General features: G+C 33.4%; 1 protein-coding gene across 1 annotated transcript in view; it reads right to left on the bottom strand.

Annotated features, from left to right (window-relative positions):
* Positions 1-22,559, bottom strand: part of ASCC3 (activating signal cointegrator 1 complex subunit 3) — a 368,987-nt gene that overhangs the window by 319,104 nt on the left and 27,324 nt on the right. Inside the window, exon 4 of the mRNA XM_012810382.2 lies at positions 12,167-12,726. Coding sequence (XP_012665836.1) covers positions 12,167-12,726 — 560 coding nt within the window. The remainder of the gene's footprint in view (positions 1-12,166; positions 12,727-22,559) is intronic.

Raw genomic sequence — 22,559 nt, 5'->3', positions numbered from 1 at the left:
TTTTATTCCATAATGGCCAGAGAAGATGCATGGAATAATTTATATTCCTTTAAATTTTCTGAGGTTAGATTTGTGGCCTAAGATGTGATTGATTTTGTAGTATGTTCCATGTACTGATGAGACAAATGTGTATTCAGTTTTGTTAGGTGTAGCACTTTTTCTAGGATGAGTTCACAAACTTAATTGACCTCATATAAACACAATTGACTGATCTTCAACAATGGAGACAAAAACATACACTGAGGAAAGGACATAATATTCAATAAATGGTGCTATGAAAATTGAATAGCCTTATTCTGAAGAATTAAACTGGATCCCCATCCTTCACCATACACAGAAAGCAACTTCAGACAGATGAAGGATTTAAATGGGAGATAATGAACTCATAAAAATCCTAGAAGAAAGCCTAGGAAAAACTCTTCTGGACACTGGTCTAGCAAAGAATTTGTGACTAAGATCCGATAAGCAAATATAACAAAAACAAAAAGAGACAAATGGGACTTAATAAAAGAATTATCAAAAGAATAAATTGACAATCTACAGAATGGGATAAAATATTCTCAAATTATGCACCTGACAAAGGACTAATAGCTAGAATCTACAAAGAACTGAACTCAGAAGATGAAAACAAATAGCCCCATTAAAATGTAGGCAAATGACACAGTCATTTTTCAAAAGATATACACATGGCCAAAAACATAAAAAGAAGTTCAACATCACTGATCATCATGAAAATAAAAATTAAAACCACACTGAGATACCACCTTACTCCTGTCAGAATAGTCAATATTAAAAAGTCAAAAACCAACAGATGTTGGTATAGGTGTTGTAAAGAAGGATTGCTTATCCACTGTTGGTGAGAACATAAATTAGTACAGCCTCAATGGAGATCAGTATAGAGATTTCTCAAAAAATTAAAAATGGATCTACCATTTAGTCTTGCAATCCAGTACTAGGTATGTACCCAAAGGAAAAGATATCATTATGATACCTGCACTCATATATTTACCATAGCACAATTCACAACTGTAAAGATGAGGAATCTTTGGAAGTGTCCATCAAGTGATGAGTGAATAAAGAAAATGTGGTGTGCATATATACCACAGAGTACTACTTAGCCATAAGAAAAAATGAAATAATGTCTTTTATAGCAACTTGGATGGTACTGCAGGCCATTATCCTAAGTAACTCAGAACAGAAAAATAAATACTGCATATTCTCAAAAGTGTGAGCTAAGCAATAGCTACCACAAGGACACAAGGAGTGCCATAAAGGACATGGAAAACTGGAGGAAAAATTACCTATTGGGTACAATGTGCATTATTCAGGTGACAGGCACATTAAAAGACTAGACTTCATCACTATACAGTATATAGATTCAACTTGTACCCCCTAAATCTTGTCTTGAAATTAAAAAAAAATTAAAGTTAATGCTTTTAGTAATTCCTTAATCTAATAAACATACTTATGTTTATAAATTTACAATTAAAACATAAGCCAAAATGTTTTTGTTCATCTCATACACTATTAACAGAAATTTATCCTTTATTTTGCTAATAAAATGCATATACCTTTCTTCTTTGTATCAATACATTACAGGTAACTCTCAATATGTAAAATCTTTGTATCCATGCATTTCTTCAAGCTAGTCTTAACAACATTTCATTATATCACATACGTTTTGCCTACCCATTCCTCTCACCTGTATGTATAAAAGTTCTAAAGTAGGGGACTTAAGGAAGCAAAATAATGGGAATGGGTTGATTAAACTTTATTAAATTACCTTTTATCTCCCAAAACTTAAGAACATTTGACATAGCAGAGAATGATGACTGAATGAATGAAATAATGAACAGAGTCAAACAGAAGAAAAAAAGTATGAGACATGACAAAATGTTCTACTCCTTGAGCAACCATTCTAATTAACAGCAAAATAGTTTGGAATCTGTTATTGCTGCAACCTGGAAATATTTTTAAGTCTTCACTTTGAGCTTAATATATTAATAGTATTATTTTACTCATATCTATAATAAGATGGTATACGACAACCAAAACTCTTGGAGTTTACAGATATCCTAAAAGTCATCAAAATTTAACCTTTTACAAAGTCCAACAAGCTGACAATTCAGCATATATTTCTACATCTCCAGTAACAAATCTCATTATCCAATTCCAAGAGCTCAATATGCTTATAGGACCCTGAAAATAGAAAATGTTTTACTGAGCTGAGATCTATCTTCATGTACCTTCTACTCAGACATCTGAGTTATAACCCTTGGATCACCTTTATTTCATATATAAATATTATGTTCATTCTCCTATCTCACCAAAGCTTTCTCTTCAAAAGGCTCTGAAAAACAAACAAGATTTTTTTAATAAGAAAAAAAAAAGGCAACATACTACTAAGATAAAGAAAAAATACATCATGTGTTTTTCTAATACAGATTATAAAATTTAAGAGATGTGTTTTATAGCATGTGAAATACTCTCTCTTGATTTTTCCTAAATGTCACATTTAGCTAAAATCAGAACTAATGAGTCTTGAGATTGTCTCATGAATATTTCATTCCTTATAAAGTAAAAACAGGAATGAATAACCCAATATAACAGGAATGTAGAAGTAACAAAAACTTCTGAGAAAATGGCTGTATCACTTTAAAATATATAATATGGGCATATCTGTATTATTCACAAATTAAAAAACCGATAAAAGATACACCTGACCCAAGTAACATACCACTCAAAACCAGTGAGTACTTTAATATGCAAAATTTTCACTGACGAGAATACATTCTAAAATTTAAAAAAAAATGAATAAATATGTAGCATAAGAGTCTTCATTACAATGTTATTTACAATAGCAAAAAGCTAGGTATAACTTAAATCTTAATATCAGACTATTTAATAAACTAGAATTTGATGAAAAATCTAATACTCTCCAACCATTAAAATGATTATAAAATGCTGTCATACAAACATGAATTAAAGAAAATGCTAGTAGGAAAACAAGTTTGAATTTATATAGACTATATGACACAATATATATATTTTTTTTTCATTGCAGTTTTTGGCCGGGGCTGGGTTTGACCCCGACACCTCCAGCATATGGGGCCAGTGGCCTACCCCTCTGAGCCACAGGTACTATCCTATATGTCACAATGTTTAAAGTGTTTTAAAAACATATACACTTAGTTCCTGCATTTTGTTTAAAATTGTTCTAAATTTTCTATAATTAGGATATATTTTTTTAAATTAGAAAATAAAAATATAAAAATGAGTGGAATTTAAAAATTAAATTTCTATCACAACCCTGAAGGAAACAGAAAAAAATTGATTAGTATCTAACAAAACACTATGGCTACATAAGTACCCATAAACTAAAAAACAAGAGGGATATAGGAGCAAAAAAAACAGCAGCAAAGTCACAATAAAAAATAAATACAAGTTGGGTACAGCGGCTGGGTACAACTTCCTACTTAGGAGGTTGTGGAAAAAAACTGCTTGCGCCCAGAACTTCAGGTAAGCCTGACAACGTAGCAAGACCATGTCACTAAAAGTACAAAAGAAATTTTTACACACACATATTTTAAAAACCTATAACAGTATGTCTATAAGGTTAAGTCTCCAAAAATTCTAAGCACAAAAAAATAAGACAGAATCCTTTTATCAATGCTTGAGGCAAGGAAATCAAACCAAGAAATCATCTTTCCTCAGGGAAGATGAGAGAAGTAGTCAATTCTAACCTTGCTTCCATCTTCTCTTACAGAGAATATTAGTTTAAAACAGGGAAGAACAGAACAAAAATCATAAATAGTACATGCTACCTATGGTAAAAAAGACAGTAGTAAGGAATATCCTAACTTAATGGATCATATCACAAGAGTCAGGAACCATTTTTTTTTTTTTTGCAGTTTTTGGCCAGGGCTGGGTTTGAACCCACCACCTCTGGTATATGGGGCTGGCACCCTACCCCTTTGAGCCACTGGTGCCACCTGAGTCAGGAACTATTTTTAAATTTGATCTTAGTGTCACTGATCCTCTGTGACATAATTACAATAACATAATTGCCAGATGAAGACAAAAGTCCCCAATTTGAAAAAAATAAAAACAATAGTTTGTGAAAACTACAAAACTGTGCATTAAACATCAACATCTGGCAGTATAACAGAACAGACAATAGAATCCAAAAGTCAAGTTATGTTTTGACAAAATAATCTGAACTCTTTTCTTATGAGGTTATTCATTCTTAAATAGGCAAAGCAACTAAAAGTGTGATATCTTTGAAGACAAGATAATGAAAAGCATTCTACATATCAGTACTATTGTAATACTGAAAAATACATCCAAATTTTCATAATGGATTAATATCCATTAATACAGGAAACCTGAAGTTTTACACTTTAATTTAAGAAAATCTAAGAAATGAAAATAACTGCTAACATATGTCTAAAACATAGTCATGTAAGAGTAGGGGTCTATGAATTTGTTGCCCTGTTATGCAGATACAGGACTAAATGGCAGAAGTATTAAGAGTAGTAACAGTCATCAAAACAAATAATTTACAAGAAAACTACTCCAGAAAGTAATGAGATGCCTTTTTTTGCAGGGGAGGGAGCCTGCAGGGGCAACCCATCATTAAAATAAGGATAACTCATTAGATAGAAATCACCATTTGGACAGAATGCTAGAAACACAAATACTACATAGGGTGTGTAAATGCTATGATTCTAAACATTCTCATAAAGTATAATTTTCAACTGAAGGAGAATATAGAAGCTCTGATTATTGGTGGACTACAACAAAGCAATACATATTTAGTCCTCGTAACTGGAAGGATACCATTTTAAATCCAATCTGGTTGATTCTGGTATCTTTATAGCTCAGCAAACACATCACTACACCCTCTTTGCCAAATTGTAATATAAACATTAAATCAGTGATTCTTAATGTGTGGTCTAGGACCTCAAAGATCCACTCAGAACAATAAGATCAAAATCGTTTGACCACGAAGTAAAAATTGTGTTCACAGTAATACTAAAACATTATTTGCCTTTTTCATTCTCATTTTCTCACAAGTATAGAGTGAACAGAGTTTTGCAGAGGCTACAAAATACAATGTGTGACATCAGAACAGACTGAATGCAGAAGGGCACTGGGGAATCTAGATGTCTGCTACTAAGCCACACAGTGAACTGACTTTAAAAATGTAATACAATGACACTCTTCATACTACACAAAGAGCAGAATACTCATAAGGGAGAAAATAATCATTTTTCATAAAAATTTTATTTACTTAAAGTAGTATAAGGGATTCAGTGTTATTTAATGTAGTATTAAAAATTTTCAGTTTCAATTTCTAATACAATAAATGTCAGCTGAAGTAAATAACATAAAGAAGAGCTCTATGAAGTCAGAAATAATTTTTAAGAGTGTAAAGGAGTTTTGAGGACCACTGTACTAAACCATGATAATTATCCCACATCAAAATTTCAAAGGGCTATAATGATTTGTGACACAAATAAGTAGTGTGTATACACACACACACACACACACACACACTTTTCTGTCAGAAGACAATCTAACCAAATAAATCCCACGTTTTGAGATCAGGCACATGTCTGGAACAGGGTTAGGTTCAGCAATGAACTTGCATAGGTCAAGTAACACCACCTGCATAGAGTCAAGAGATAAAGCTAACAGCAAACATCAAATTACAAATGCCATAAAGGAGCCCCATCTGCACAAAAGCAAACCACAATCGTATCAACAAAACTCACTTTTCTAAGAACTGATTACACAGTAACTCCATCAATTTCAACCTCGACATTAACAGCTCTGCAAATAATTAAATAGTACTGAGATACGTACACTCCAATACATCTCCAACATGCCAGTTTTTCAGAGCCCACTTTACATATTTCCCAAATGTTTTCTATTAATGAAACTTAATTGAACCTTTCAATTTCAACAAGGACTGTAAAATCAGAATTGGCATCAAAAATTGAATTCAAACACCCTTTCCAGTTGATGCTCTTCTCTTAAAAAAAGAAATCTAATGGCATACTAGACAGTAGTGGTAGAACTATGCTGAGAAAAAAAAAGTCTCAGAATTTCTACCTTTGTCTTGCCTTATGATTTGAGTAGACAACTTAGTCTCAAGTTTTGTTTTGTTTTGTTTTTCTTTCCTCTTTATACAGAGGATCCTACTCCCACACCTTGTGGGACTGTTTAGGTCTAGGGAGATAGTCTGGTGCAGGTCACATACAATGGGCACTCAAAACATGGTTATTAACATGTTATTAACACTCTTTTTAGGGAAAATTTCTGTTTAAAGTCCATAAACCATGCAATCCAACAGAACATTCCTTAATGCTTTAATTCTGGCTTGAAACGGCAACAGCAAGAAGATGTCTGTACTGGACAGGATTTGATTAAGAAAATAACACAGAATGTTCAACTCTCACTTGCTTCTTGGAGTGAAAGTGTACTAACTTTAATAAATATTAGTTAAAGGAAATAAAGTTTAATAACATACAGAACCTTAAAGATTTCTAGTCAATCAAGATCTAAGACTTAATCCTAATGACTACAGCCTTAACAGAAAAACTGCCGAAATCAAAGAAATGCCCACAGGAGAAAGTAACTTAAGAGGCTCAAGGAAGGAGGGAAGAAAGGATGGTATTGGGAAAAGCTAAGAAGTGGGCTGTTGTATTAGTTTAATACACAGAAGAACATAAGAGTATTTTATATGCAACGAATTCCCTATGGAATTATTAAAACTCATCTTAAACAGGATCTAAAAGTTTCACGTATTCTCATATTTCAGCTAATTTTATTTGGAAGTCTAAAAGGGGAAAGCACTGTTTCTAAAGAAACTGTGAATGAAGAGTAAAAGATCCTTACATACTTGGGAGGCCTAATATCTCAGAGCAACAGATGCAAGAACACATACAGATCGACTTCTTGACAAAGTATCCACTGGACTCAGAGTTACAATGTCTGAATTTAAATCCTGGATCTACTACTTATCCTGTAACATCAGAAAAATTGTCCAATATCTCTAAACTCATTACTAATCTATAAAATCCCTACTTCTAGAGAGCGATAATACATAAGGCTGACAAAGCACTTCCTTTGAGTAACAGCAAAGCAGCACTACTGAAAACTTAGAAAAACTTTTTCTTTAAGAATTTGATATTTGAAAAAGATATCAACTTAGCCACCCTGGTCACAAATGAAATTTTGTTAGATTTTCTTATGTTTGCTTTAGTATGCTATTTTTTTTTAATAACTTACAAAAGGGGAGCAGAGCAAGTGCCTCAGCGTATAACCTTTTCCATTCAGCGCTTCTGTAATAAGAATCTTTAATCCAGCACTACCTACCTCAAATGACTGCTATGAAGATTAAATAAAGCCATGCACAGAAAGCACCTAATACAATGCCTTATGTCATACAGTAATGTCCGTCATTATTATTATTACCAATGTCATTAGCATTATTCCTCCCCACATGTTTCAGACTAGAAACTTTCTTATACTGTCTTTGTTTTAAACGTCATCATATGCATATACTTTTTATTCCCACGTTTCTAACATGAGTTCAACAGTAACATGAAGGTCTTTAGGGAAAAAACACTAAATGGTTAGCCCTAACAAACAGCTTTTCCATCAACTGGTCCTTAGGTCAATACCTTTATTCAGAGCTTGGAAATCTTATGTTGATAGTAAAACTTCCTTTATCACTGAAGTGGCTTTCCGAATGCTTCTCTTAGATTATAGGTGAAATACAGGTCACCATGGTTCTACTAAATGTTTGGAGCAACAGCACACAGCTTGGTTATTTAAATGTTCCTAGTTAAATGGTCAAGTAAAAGCTTAAAAAGAAGTGAAAATTATTAATCGCTTCTCAGCCTTGTGGCTAAGATCAAGTGTAGATGTGAAAATTAACTGTACTATCATATGAACAGATTACTTTTTAATGACACTCTCTCCCGGCTTAGTGAGGGATTTTTTAGTAGACAGACAATACACAAGTATAGAACATCCTGACATGAAATAACACTGGTCAAGAATAGTTGTATGGATCCTGCAATCCCATTACTAGGCATCTGCCCAGAAGAAAAAAATCATTTTATCGTAAGGACATTTGCCCTAGACAGTTCATCACAGCTCAATTTACAATCACCAAAATGTGGAAGCAACGTAAATGCCCACCATCCAGGAATGGATTAACAAGCTATGGTATATGTATACCATGGAATACTATTTAGCCATAAAAGGGTGAACTTTATATCTTTTATATTAACCTGGATAGAGTTAGAACATATTCTTCTTAGTAAAGTATCACAAGAATGGAGAAGCAAGAATCCACTGTACTCAATACTAATATGAGCCAGTAGACAATCAATTCAAGGTGGGGGCAAGGGAACAGAGGGGGAATGGCTGTGCTCCCACTTAATGGGCACAATGTAAGGGTGTATGCCATACGTCTTGGGGGCGGGACACAATTATAAGAGGGACACTACCTAACAAATGCAAACAATGTAACCTAACATACTACAAACCTAATTCTTTGTACCCTCAAATTAACCTAAAACAATTAAAGAAAAAGAACAGCTATACTGAAACATTTTTCTACTCAACTTTCACTTCAAAGTTATACCGGAATTTCCTATAGCAGAATACAGCTGCACAAAAAAAGATCTAAAATATAAAGTATGAATAACCTTTACTGCAGAACAAAAATTATCATGATAATCATTTTTATACACAGACAGGAAAACCAACACTAAGGGAATGAACCATATAAAACTCTGCCACTCAAGTCACTGAGACAATGAGAAATACTTTCTCACATTAAGTCCTGGTTGAAAAACTCACTGACCCAGACCATACAAGCTTCAGAGTGGTTTACAAGGTAAGGTGCACAGGCCTTACCTCACACCAACTCTCACCCATCTGCACACCCTGTATTTGACTGCCGCCTGTCGCATCCTACACTCTGACTTTACAGAGCTGCATTCACTAAATACACTGTGTTCTTTCTCAATTTTGAAATATGCTCCCTACCTTTCTGATCTACTTGAAAAAGTTAAATCTGGACACTTTTAAAACTTGGCTCTATGAATACTTAACCTATTCTATGAATACTTTTCCTACCATGCTAAATCTTTGACTTGTTCTTTTACGTCTCCATTTTCTTTGTATATAATATCATTTTTGTTGACCTGTATCCCCTTGCTAAGTAACTAAGGTTATGAATAACATGGCAAGGTTGCTATCTATTCATCTTTTTATGTCCAGTAAATACCATTGCTCGTAGTAACACAGTAACCATACAATCATCTATACATGATGTATAGATGGATGCATGAATTTAGCTTGAGCTTACAATTAAGTAGATTACAAAAAAGTCTTGAGAAGTAGAAAATATGCCCCCTCCAACAATCATATATCTAGTTACATACTTAAAATTGTGGTAAAGAGAAATACAAACTTTACTCTAGATATTGAGAAGTTAAAAGAATAGTTCCATGGCTCACTCAGAAAACAAAGTATCTATTAGTTCAATATTTATAAGTTTCAATTTACTATAATCATAATAGGATAACTGCTATATATTCAATTATGATCTGTAAAATCAGTAAAATTTTCTTTATAAATCACGATTTTTAAAAAATGTTATTTTCATAATGTTAGAGTAAATTCATTTAATATTAAGCATCTGATATAAATTAAACCAAGTGTAAAACATTCAGATAAATGAGAATGATCACAGAATTAACAACAGAACACCTTACTTCCAACTGTTAATGTTCTTCAGCATAACATCTATCACTACGAAGGTTTAGAACTCCAGTACCTAACCAGGTAATTCTCTCCATTTTTCTTTGAAAAAAAAAAGTAGCTAGTATTTTTTTCTGTATTTTTGACTGATAGTCCACGTGATTTAAAAATTCTTAATTCTAATAATGCTACCATATAATGAGTACCTGTTATTACATTACTGCATTATAGCTACCATTTCAGATATATCACATTTAATGCTCATATCAAATCTGTATTTTGGTACTGGTATCCCCCTTGAAATTTTCTAACAAGAAAACAAAGCTTCTGAGAGATCTAATAATCTAAAGTCTCATGATCAGTAAGTGAGAAGGGAAGAACCATCTGATCTCAAGCCTCTGTCCTTTCTCCAACAGTATATCATCTCTCTTAATCCTCCATGAAATAAGTTACTCATTCAACTTGTCCAGTATAAAATTGGGCTGGCATTATTCTATGTTCATACTAGGATAAAACAGAATGCTAGTATCGAGGGCAAAAACACAAAACCCTCGAGATAAACTTTTTATGTGACAGTAAAATTAACTCATCACTTTGAATAACATAACCCAATCATGGCACAGAAAGGAATTAAAATAATTTAATGTCTGCAGTCCCCCAACCCTGAGCCTGTTAAGGAACCACGTCAATATCAGGAGGAAAGTGGCGGCCAAGGGAGGGAAGCTCCCTGAGTGAAGCTTCATCTGAATTTACAGCTACTCCCCATCACTCACATCACCTTCAGAGATAAGTGGAAGCATTAGGTTGCCATAGGACAGTGGTTCTCAACCTTCCTAATGCCACAGCCCTTTAATATGGTTTCTGTGGGTCGCAACCCACAGGTTGAGAACCACTGCCACAGGAGGTCAAACCCTACTATGAACCATGCATGCAAAGCATCTGGGTTGCAAACTCCTCGTAAGAATTTAATCCCTGACGATCTCTGGTGAGCTGAGGTAGTGATGCTAGTCAGGGAGTGGCTGCAAATATAGATTATTATTAGCAGAGAGGTTTGACTCCACGGAGACTATAATAAATCAATTGCTTGCAGACTCATATCAAAACCAACTCTCAGTCCATGGAAAAACTGTCATCCACGAGGCCTGGAGCAGAGTCGTGGCTCACACTTATAATCCTAGCATCTTGGAAGGCTGAGGTGGGTGGACTGCTTGAGCTCATGAGTTCAAGACTAGCCTAAGAAGGAGTGAGATCCCATCTCTACTAAAAAATAGAAAAACTAGCTGGGCCTTATGGCAGGTACCTGTAGTCCCAGCTACTAGGGAAGCTGAGGTAAGAGAACTGCCTGAGCCCAAGAGACTGAGGTTGCTGTGAGCTTTGATAATGCCCCGGCACTATACCCAGGGCAACAGAGTAAGAATTTGCGGAGGGGAAAAAAAAAAGGAAAACTTGCATGAAACTAGTCTTTGGTGCCAAAAAAGTTGGGAATCACTGATTTACATACTTAGAAAGATGCAAGTTATTATTGAACAAGTTATCTAAACTATCAAACAGTCCGATTCTAGATCACTCTGTTTTTCAACGTCTATTCATTCATTCACTTAGAGATAGGGTCTTATTCCGTCACCCTAGGTTGAACTGCAGTGGTGTGATCACAGCCCAATGCAGCCTCAAACTCCTGGGCTCAGGTAATACTGCCTCACCCTCCTGAGTAGCTAGAACCACAGGAGTGTACCACCGCACCTGGCGAATTTTTTTGTTTGTTTTTGGTAGAGGTGGGATCACTATGTTGCCAGGGCTAGACTCAAACTCCTAGTGTCAAGTGATTCTCCTGGCTTAGCTTCTGAAAGTGCTAAGATTACAAGCAGGAGCCACCACACCCAGCTCAATATTTTTTTTTAAACCTAATTGTACATCAGTCTAAATCAGTAAGTCGTTTTTTATAAGTAAAATTTCTATTATTTTAAGATTATTATATTTGCATTATAAAACTCTCAGAAATATAAAATGACATAAAAATGTTAACAGTTATTACTAGTGTGACTCTATAATTTTCATTCAAACCTCTATACTTTTCAGAGTAAGAGGGGCACTATAGTTATAAAAGGGAAAAACAGATTTAACCAGAACTGTCCCAGTAACCAGGACATGTGGACCACCAACTACTGCCCTATGACTCTTCTACTCATTACACTTGTAATCTTCCTGTAACTATCCACTGGGAAAGTATATACAATGCCTTTGGTGGAAATCATTTGGCAATATATTTGAGTACTTTACGTAATGTTATAGGAGTACTTTCTTTGCTAACTACCCACGTTTAGAAAGGCTATTTCACTAAGGTAGATTACAACAGTATAGAACTTCATAGCTTCAACTGTACCTCATCCTGAAGTTCATCACCACTTTTAACAGAAGCGAGCATATCATATAAAGTGCAGCAAAGATCTTCAATTCGTGGTGCTTCAGTCATTTCCTTCATAGTTGCATTTAAGTATTTCTCAACTTCACACCACAAAAAGGAGCCATTTGTTTTTTCCACAGGCTTAATCTCTGGAGTGCAATGCTCCTGGAGACGTTCATTCTGAAACTTCCTGTAATCTAAGGTTATTTTCTGATTTTCACCGTTTACTGGCGGCAGGTCATCAAAGGGGTCCAAATCATGCATGTCAAATGAAAATGCTAAATTTTTACCAAAAAAACCTCTATCGCCATATTCCTTCTCTGTCATCTGGATAAGAGCAGTAAGATCATCTTGACTAAAATGAGAAATAATTCGACTAGTAGCATTACAAGCTGCAGTGGCAGATGACGATGGAAAAGGGCCAAACATCTGTTTTATAGCCTTTGTCTCCTTGTGACCAACGGTGTCCTTCAAGTGAAATGTCATGAAGAGAAATGCAGCCGCATTTTCAATGGCTTCTCTCGCACTATCTGTTCCAACTATTAAAAAACAAAAGACACAGTATTAACTCAATTGAATCATGGATCAAGTTACCACTTTCAAAAAAACTACTACAAATTTATTCTTCTGAGTAAATTCAACATTAAAAGTATATCAATAAAGATAACCAATTTAGGAGCAAAAAAATGCATTCCCAAATTTTGGGTACATAAATTATTATCAGCAATCATTCTATATCTAAGTATAGGAAATATCTAATAGCAACCTTTACCTTTTTCTAAAAACAATTCAAAACATTACCTAAAGTTCATATAAAACCAATTTTAAAAGATTGATTTGAGCTAGTTAAATAAAGCATAGTAAAGTGCAAAAAAAAATTCTAAATTGTAGCCTTTTGGAGCTGAAACAAAATCTCAAAGATCTATAACCATCTTTCCAATTTGTACTATAAACCTAAGATGACAGGAAATACTTACATAGTTATCATCCAAAAACATTTAATAACATTGAGTTTAAAATGAATTGTCATGATACAGAAAAGAAAGTTGTGTAAAGTACTCAAATATATTGCCAAATGGTTTCCACCAAAGGCAGAAATAAATAAATATAAGAAGAGGTAAGGAATCAGTCCCTAATTTCTTTAAGGCATATCTAATTTTCTCAAATAAAAGAAGAACTGTAATGTAAATATTCATGACTCCCCAAAAGTCAGTGACTTACCTGAGGTAATACTGGTAAAGTTAGTAATACAATTAAGACTACCATCTTCCTGAAATCACAGCCTCAACAGCATTACTCACAAATTTTGAACAACTTATTACAACTTGACTGAACTCTTACCCAGCCAGGCGCTAACTCTATCATTTTCTCCCAGCATTGCTGTGTATTACACCTTTCTTGCTCCAGCAAAAAAGGATTTAACATCTCCAAACCAGGTCTTGGGCTTTTGCATACCCACTCAAGGCCTATGATTGTTTAAATGCTAGCCCAACTGCCCCATTCAAGGTACATACAGTATTATGACCTTTTTATTATTCTCTCACTATACCTCATCCAAATAGGTGGCTCACCAGAGATTAGCTGACTTAAACTAAACTCAGGCCTTACTGACACTAGACTAGTATTTTTTATACTATATAACACTGTCTCAATAACTTCTTACTATCTGATATTTATCTATGTATAGAAAGCTAACAGTGTATATATGTGAAAATAGGTAATTAATACAATGTATATCTATTACCAATTTCTTCAATCATAAATTCTACTTTTACTATTATAAATAATTCAGACAACACTAGCTGACAGTTATTCTTTTATTATTTAGGAAAACACATGACAAATATCTTCTATAAATTATGTGGTGTTTTTAAGTTAACTATATAATATTTATGACACGTATTAATTATGTACATTTTACTATTGCTTACAAAACTTTAGTTTTGGATAATCTAGGGATTCAGATAATTCTACAGATAACGTAACAGGGTTGGTACTACTGATACTTATGTCTCAGTGAACATGGAATTACTATTTACAAATTTATTCTATATCTAACATTATAAATATACATTTCTTTTGTAAAGATACCATTTTGCATGTTGAGATTTTTAAAAAAACAATTTACTAAAAAATTTCACATTAAATCTTACTTTGTCCTAACAAAGTTATCTCCATTTTATAGATGCTAAATAAAAACTGAGAGTTTGAATAATATGGAAAAGATCAAATAACTGTTAAGTCATTGAATAAGATACACTACAGTCTTCTAAAAAATGTTCTTTCCTCTCTGCCATACTGATTGCCTATAAATGTCTTGTTTACTTAATAAATTTTTAAGAAATAAATCACCTTAAGAAATGAACTAATAAATGGAAGAATAGTTTTAATATACTCTAAAAGTGTAATTAACTTAAATATCCATTATTAAGGTTACTGGTTGAATAATGGTACAGTCACATATTGCATTCATTAAATACAATACGGTGGATTCATACATCTTGCAATGAGAACATTTCATTAATACATCAATTGGGAGAAGAAGTTACGAGTCTACTTTCAAATAAAACAATTGTAATCATAGAAACACCAGCAAAGATCAAACTTAACATTTTCAGCGTTTCAAATTCTTTATCAGCATTTACTTACACCTATATAATTAAAGAATTTTTAATTTAATTGGGTTGTGGTGCTTCTTAAGTGTTAACACTCTTGCCTAAGTACTAACCCTCCTTCTCAACAACCTCCCCCCCCCAACCCGTATTTCCGAGTTGGACTGATAAGAATGGACATGTGTTCACACCACAATGTGGTCTTTCAAGAGCAAATCTGTATACACGCTGCTTGTCTGGAATTTCAAATATTGAGAACCACTAGTAATGAGCATTTGTCGACACGAATGACTACCCAACAAAAATAGTGAATACTGCATTGTGAGAACAAGAACTTTTCCAGCGCGCTGAAACACGCAATGATTAATTTCTACTCGCGCTTTCCCGCAGTCACACATGCGCGTTATCCGGACTGAGCACGGAGACGCGCGTTATTCCGCGCTCTGTTGGGGAGTGATGACGCGCAATGCCCAGGAAGATTGGCTGTTCACAGACTGCCCGGATAGAAGGGCTGACCAGGATTGGAGCAGAGCAACGAGGTCCCCAGCACAGCGGTAGCAAAAGCTTCATCCCAATTTGTTGAGACAGCCTACCCATGATGCCGGCATAGGTCCTTTATTGACTTAAAGACATTTAGCGTTTGAGACTTAGAGAAAAATCTTACAATGAATACAATCAGTTGTCTAACTTGCCAAAGCTACGCCAGGCCCACCTCCCCTCAAGAGCCTCCAGTGGCTGCTGGACCAGCAGCCAACTGAGTACACGGTGAAAAAGGAGATAGGGTGGTCTCAGTTAATGCTGCTAGGTTTAGAGAGTATAAATTTGTAATATGTAGTCATGTTCTGTTCTCTCACACTACATCCAAAACTGAACAGGATACATTATGAGAATCTTTTCCCAAATAACATCGTCATTTCTCTTTATAGTTTATATATAATTTAAAACTGATTAATCTTACTAGGTTTAAGATCTTCATTGAGTTACGATTTACGCTCAATTCTTGAAGCTCTTTATATCTGTTCATATCAGTGACTGTGATAATCTTACAAACAGGAATCAAGATTTTAAGTTTAGCTTTGCTGCAGGATAAAGTTTTAGAAAAGAATAAAATAAATACTAAACAATTTGCAAAAGTGTATAGGAAACTTAAGGACTCAAAACTTGTAAGGAAGCTAGTCTAAAAACCTAAACACTGGGTATCTAATTTTCTATCCATAAAACAATGAACAAGATAGACTAAACCACAAAACTGGCTCGACACACCTGGCACTTAAACCATAATGTATTTAACACATTAACTGCCGTATGAGTTATAAACTTTTTTTCACGTTTTACTGTTACTTTTTACATTACTAATTTTCAAGTTTTGGTATTTTTATTGGTGTATGTTTTAAGAGTATTTCGTGGCCCCAAGGAATTTTTTTTTTTTTGTGGCAATGTGGTAAAGGAATTCTTGTGTTAATAATAAATATCCGTACTGACCACTTAACCCTTACATTAAGACAATATGAGATATGAAATGCACAGTAAACTCTAAGACACTTTCCAGGATAATAACAAAAAGCTAAAAGTGAAATAAGATGGCCAAAATTCACTTTTAAGTGGAAAAATATGATCAGACCTCAATGTGGTAGGCTGACTGGTGGTCTTCAAGTATAAGGCATCACCAACCTTGGGGGAAAAAAAAAACTAAACCTTATTTTGAACTTTACCATATAAAATAATTGGTAACTTATTACTATGTTATAAAATATTTTAAAATCAAAGTGTTGAGTGGTAGCTACAATCTTAAATCATCCTCAACACAAAAATGTATGTCTATATTTCTTTTGATTGCGAAATATTAAGAATTAGTTGTAAATGTCACTTTCTTCAATAGCCTACATTAATAGTTGAGAAGTCCTTGAAAATAGATGAGTAAAAAAATTTATTTGAAAACTGAATTAAATACCCACCAAATGCTTGCTTCTTTATTGACACATACTCAATTTAGAAGTTGTTAACAAGAGTTCTTTGATGAGCTAAATCTTAATTATTTAGTTGAAAATATTTCACAAATAGCTTTTAGAAATATTCAAAGCCCTAAAATTTGTTTTTTCATATGATCAAACATCAGTTTTACCCCCAACAATTGATCTGCAACTGTGAATACCATAACATCATACCCTGCATTGTTTACTTAAGCTCATTCCATTTATTCAAAGTATCAGCAAGGCAAGCAAGCTAGCATAAACATACTGTACTTGAATAGAGACTAGCTATTATCTCATTTCTTAATCAAATAATTAATTTTTTTACTAATATGTAAAATATTTATACCAGTGACTTTCCTATATTAAATATAACAGTGCAAAGTATGTTACATAATTATAAAATAATTGAACTTGAACATATACTATACACCACGCCCCCATAATTTTACTCCTTCCAATGCCTGTTACTATAATTTTTAAATAAGTCTCATGAATCTTGCTAGTATTTTCTTCATTTTACAGAAAAGCTTAGATACAACAAGGTTAAATAACACAGAAGCCACAAAAACATACCAGGGGCTTTTGGGGGATAGATGGATGGAGTATTATGGTACCTTCCAAATGATCAACAAATATTAAAACAAAATATCAAACTTTTGACATAATACAAGGAGACATTTACCATGTGGCTTTGGGGAAATAAACTAAGCAATTTCTGTGATATAAATTTAAAACTGCCTAAGTAATGTAATTTAATATAATGTGCCTCGTTTATTTTGGAGTACAATTCCTTTTGTGCATCAAAACAACTTTAGCAGTACCTTGCAGTAAATAGGCAAAGTGTTCAAGGAATATTCACTATAGTAATTTGAAGGAGTTAATTAAAATGTTAAGATTAGTCCCACATCTATATAAAAACTACTACTTTCAGGGTTGAGTAAATAACTAAAGGAAAATAAAGAAACGTTATCTCGTAGAGAAAAAAAAGTAGTACAAGGAATTAAAAATAGTCGAAGGCACCTCCCTGTGTTTTAAAAACAGCCATTTAATTTCATGCACACTCGTTACAAAATGTGAATACTCAACTTACAACTTTAAGGCAGCAACCAGCCATTACATTACCATTTCTAGTACTATAAAATCCTACATCAAATCACAACATAACTTCCCAAGGAACCAAACAGCTACCATAAAAGTTTGGATTAGATTTTATATAAAACTTCCTATAATAAAATCATTATTTTGAGTATCACTGAGGAAATATATTATATCAATAAACAAATCACACACTTCAGAGACTTAACTGCCATTTTAGAATTTTTTAATGTCCAAGGAAAAACAAACATAAAATATGAAATACATGAAAAAATTAATCACAACTTTTAAAGTTCCTCTACTAAAGGAATCATTAAGTAGCTTCTAAATGAAAAATAATCAACTGATAAAGCAAACAACCAAAAACTTTGATCTTTTTCCAATTTAGGCACTAATACAGTATCCATTCCATTAATAGCTCTTTTGCCATATCCTTGGTTAATCTGAATTGCCTATTTATACAGCTGATGCATTTGTAAAGGCATCTTGATTTTCCTGTTATTCAGCTCTTTCATGTTATGATTTTTCTTATAAAATGGACCTCAATATAATACCTGTCTTTGAAACATTCAAACACAATGTAAGTCTGTCCAAAGTTTCCTTCTCTAGGAGTTTTTTCCTGACTTATGCAAGTAGGGTTCTGTGACACTTGCACCATTACCATTTATCCTAACATTTAATCCACATAGAGCAACTATCTGTTTACCAATGCCCATTACTACATCTAGGTTATAATAAAATTCCTCACTAATAGCCATTGACCAGATGCTTCTCTAGCCACTTTACAGTACTGCCTTATTCACATCACAACAACTATACTTGTACAAAATAAGAATTGCAATCTCCATAATACAGATGAGGAAACAAGTTTATTGATACTATTTGCCCACTAGTAGCTGACAGAACTGACTTTGTACTCACATATATTAACTGGTGATTTGAAATTATCTCAAACTATAGGAAAATAATTCTACAAAAACTTGAAACTGAAAAATCAAATATAGTATAAAAATATAGCTACAAATATTCCAAAGAAAGTATTAGCTTACTGGATATATCCATATGTCTAAAAATAAGCTACAAGTAAGAAGCACTTATTCCAGGGATGCAGACATAGTTTAATTGTCAAAAAAAAAATAGAACAGAAACACAATCGACTCCCAATATAACATAATTTCCTTTTAAAAACCAAAAGAGAAACATCTAGTACACAGATATACCTAGAAGTGGAGCTGACATCTGGTAAATAAAAGGCAAAGAATGTGAAGAAAAGGTCAAATTATTAGCAGAGACTTGAACCCTAACATTATTAAACTGCTAATCTTCATAGGGGACTTGTCAGATAAAACCCACTTGATCTCTCTGTCACTGGAGTAGGTTTTGATATTTGAGCCAAATATATTCCTAATGTAGTTATTTGTGGATGCATAAATATGTGATAAAAATATAAAAACAAGAATGGTAATGATAAATACCAATTTATTTATATTTATGATATCAGTTACCTGAGACTAAGCAGGGTACATAGGCATTCTCACCATACAGTAGCCAAGTGTTAAATTAAGTGACTATAAAGGCATTCACTATGTACTTATTTTTATCAATCTGAAATATTTCATTAAAATTTTAATACAAAGAGCATAGCAAATTTTATTCTTTATTAAATATAAAAGTATACAGTATACATACAGCTCACAGAATCATCATAAAATGAACATACTTGTGTAATTTGATTAAATACTTCCAGAATCAGATTATCAGCTCATCAGAAACCTCTCTCATATTCACTCCCAGTCACTACCTCCTTCCTCAAAGGTAACCACTATTCTAACCTCTGAAACCAAAGACCGTTTATGCCTCTTTTTCAAGTTCATATAAAACCACACTATGTGTTGTGTGGCTTCTACTGTCAATATAGTAAGACTCATTTTCAGTGTTACACATAGCTTTAGTTCATTATAGCTACAATTTATCTATGCAATTTAACAGTCAACTGGCTTGTTTCCACCTTAAGACCATCACAAATGTTGCCATGAATGCAGGATTTTCTGATGTACATGTTCAAGCACTTTTATTGAATATTTATACACCAAGATTTTAAATTTCACATGTACAACCATAGTAGATACAGCTGAACAGTTATTCAAAGGAGTTCTACCAATTTAGCAGCAGCAGAGAATTCTTCTTTCACATTCTTGATCATGGCTAACAACTGGTATGTCAGTCTTTTTAATTTTAACCATTGCGGTGGGCATGCAGTGGTAATCTTTGACTACCAATGAGATTAAAGCCCTTTTCATGTTTACTAGCCAATTTTCTTCTTTGAAGTGCTTGCTCAAGACACTTCCTCATTTTTATATAGGATTACCTGCTGTGTCCTTATTGACTGGTAGTTCTCATTTAATCTGGATACAAGATTTAATCTCATTTAATCTTGATTATACATTGTGAAGCTATATTCTCCTGCCCTGTGGTTTGCCTTTTTATTAAAAGGATCTGTTGGTAAAATCTGGATCCAGTCAAAAGACCACACTAAAGCATATAGACCACATGTGGCCCATAGCTGCAGGTTCCTCACCCCTGCCAGACTCTCCCTATTTTTCAAGGTTGACTAGGTTGCTCTCTGCCTTTGAATTTCCATGTTATTTTTACATTATCTTGTCAAATTACACACATACATACTCTCAAACACAAACCTGCTGAGATTTTGTTTGAGATAGCATTGAAACTATAGACCAATTTGGGCAGAAAACAGTATCTTTATAATAGTCGATCTTTAACTCCCTGGTACATCTCTCCATTTATTCAGGACTTCTTTAATTTCCCTCAGTTTTCCATAAGGAAGTCTTGCTTATTGAAGTCTTGCTCATCTTTTATTAAATTCACTCCTGAGTATTTAATATTTCCTCGATGCTTTTGTAAATAAATTAAAATTTGTAAGATTATATAAAGTAAATTTTATAAAACTTTACAGAAAAACAAATGGAACCTTTTAAAATGTGCTACTAGTAGGGAGAAATAAAATTGAGCTTTATACTGCTGACCTTACTGAGCTTATTTTCTAGTTATAATTGACTGAATGATGAAAAGGTCTTTTTTTTTTTCGTAAATGTTTTTATCCTTTCTTTTTCTTGCCATATTACATTAGCAAGAATTTTTAGTAGAATGGGAAAGAGAAATGGTGACAGGCATTCTTATCAGAGCTCCTATCTCAGAGAAGTTCTTAACATTGCACCATTAAGTAAATTTGCTCTAGGTTTTTCATAGCTACTGTTTATCAGATTAAAAAAGTCCCCTTTTATTCCTAGTTTGCTAAGAACTTTTATCATAAATGGATGCTAAATATTCATGTTTTTTTTCATCTACTGAATAATCACTAATTTTTAACCTTTTTTACTTTATCATGAATCATGAGATTTTCCCTTTTTCTTAACTCAATCATTGTTAATACTTTATGCGTTCACATGAGTTCACATGCTGCCTCTTCATCACACACACGTGTACATTTTTTCCTGTCCCATTTGATAGTATATTGCAGTCTTTATGACATTTCATTATAAATACCACAGTGTATACCTCTTGAGATTTAAGACATCTTCTGACACAGCCACAACGATAGAATGACACCTAAGATCTAATATTCCCTAATGAAGCCCAGTCTGTATTCAAATTTCTCTAATGGCCCCCAAAATATCTTTTTAACATTTTCTGATTCAAGAGTCCATTCAAAGATCACATTTTTGACTAAAGAGGCTTAGCCTCTTTAAATCTACAATAGTATCCTTATATCATTTAAGAAAATGACATCATATGACAGTCTTATTAAAGCCATCAAGGCATATAGATTTCTTTGTTGTAGAAAGTACAGATTTCTTGTAATTACAGTTTCAATTTCTTTAACAAATATTTAGATTTTCTATTTCCTCTTTTGTCCATTTTTGTCATGTTAGTCCTTTGATCTGTTAGAAGCTCTGCCATTTTCTCATCTTCCTCTTTTCCATCCAGCCTCCTCTTCTGGAATGGACAGTCTTTCTCCTCTAGGAAAAAGTGGCCCAAATGCCAAGATCACATTTTCTTGTTTGGTTTCTGCTTCCAGATCTTGACCTCATAATTCTTCATTGCATTAGCAGTACCCTGATGCAGTCAAACAAATTTTATATTTTACAGGTTTTCTAGTTATTCTCAGCAGAGGGTGTTTTCAAATTACCTTGCCTAACATTTTATAGGACGTAAAATTCCTTGAACTCTTTCATAATCTACAATTTCTAAAATAGCTATTTTTCACAAATACTCCTAAAGAACCTCCTGCCATCCCACAAACAAAGAGCCTTTATAATTTTAAATGTCTACCCTTACTTCCATAGACAGAATTGCCAGATTCTGCTAATTATCATACTTCCTTTTCTAGTCATTGTCTTATAAACTGCTTTCTACCCAGGTTTTTATTCTTTACTTCTTAATAGTAAAGTCTTATTTCCTTCACAAAACACAAACCATAATGAATTCGCAAATGCCTTAAAAAGCACTTTGCAGGACACTACTGTTCAATTTACCTTTTCATTTATATTATTCTTTTTTTTTTTTTTTTTTTTTTTTTGAGTCTAACTATGTTGCCCTCTGTGGAGAGCCATGGTATTACGGCTCACCGCAATCTCAAAGTCTTGGGTTTAAGCGATTCTCTTGCCTCAGTCT

Source organism: Otolemur garnettii, unplaced genomic scaffold (assembly GCF_000181295.1).
Source record: "Otolemur garnettii isolate 467f Iridium unplaced genomic scaffold, OtoGar3 scaffold00132, whole genome shotgun sequence".
Classification (NCBI taxonomy): Eukaryota; Metazoa; Chordata; class Mammalia; order Primates; family Galagidae; genus Otolemur; species Otolemur garnettii.
Note: the sequence above shows the minus strand (reverse complement) of the source record. Positions and strands in the feature narration are given on the sequence as shown.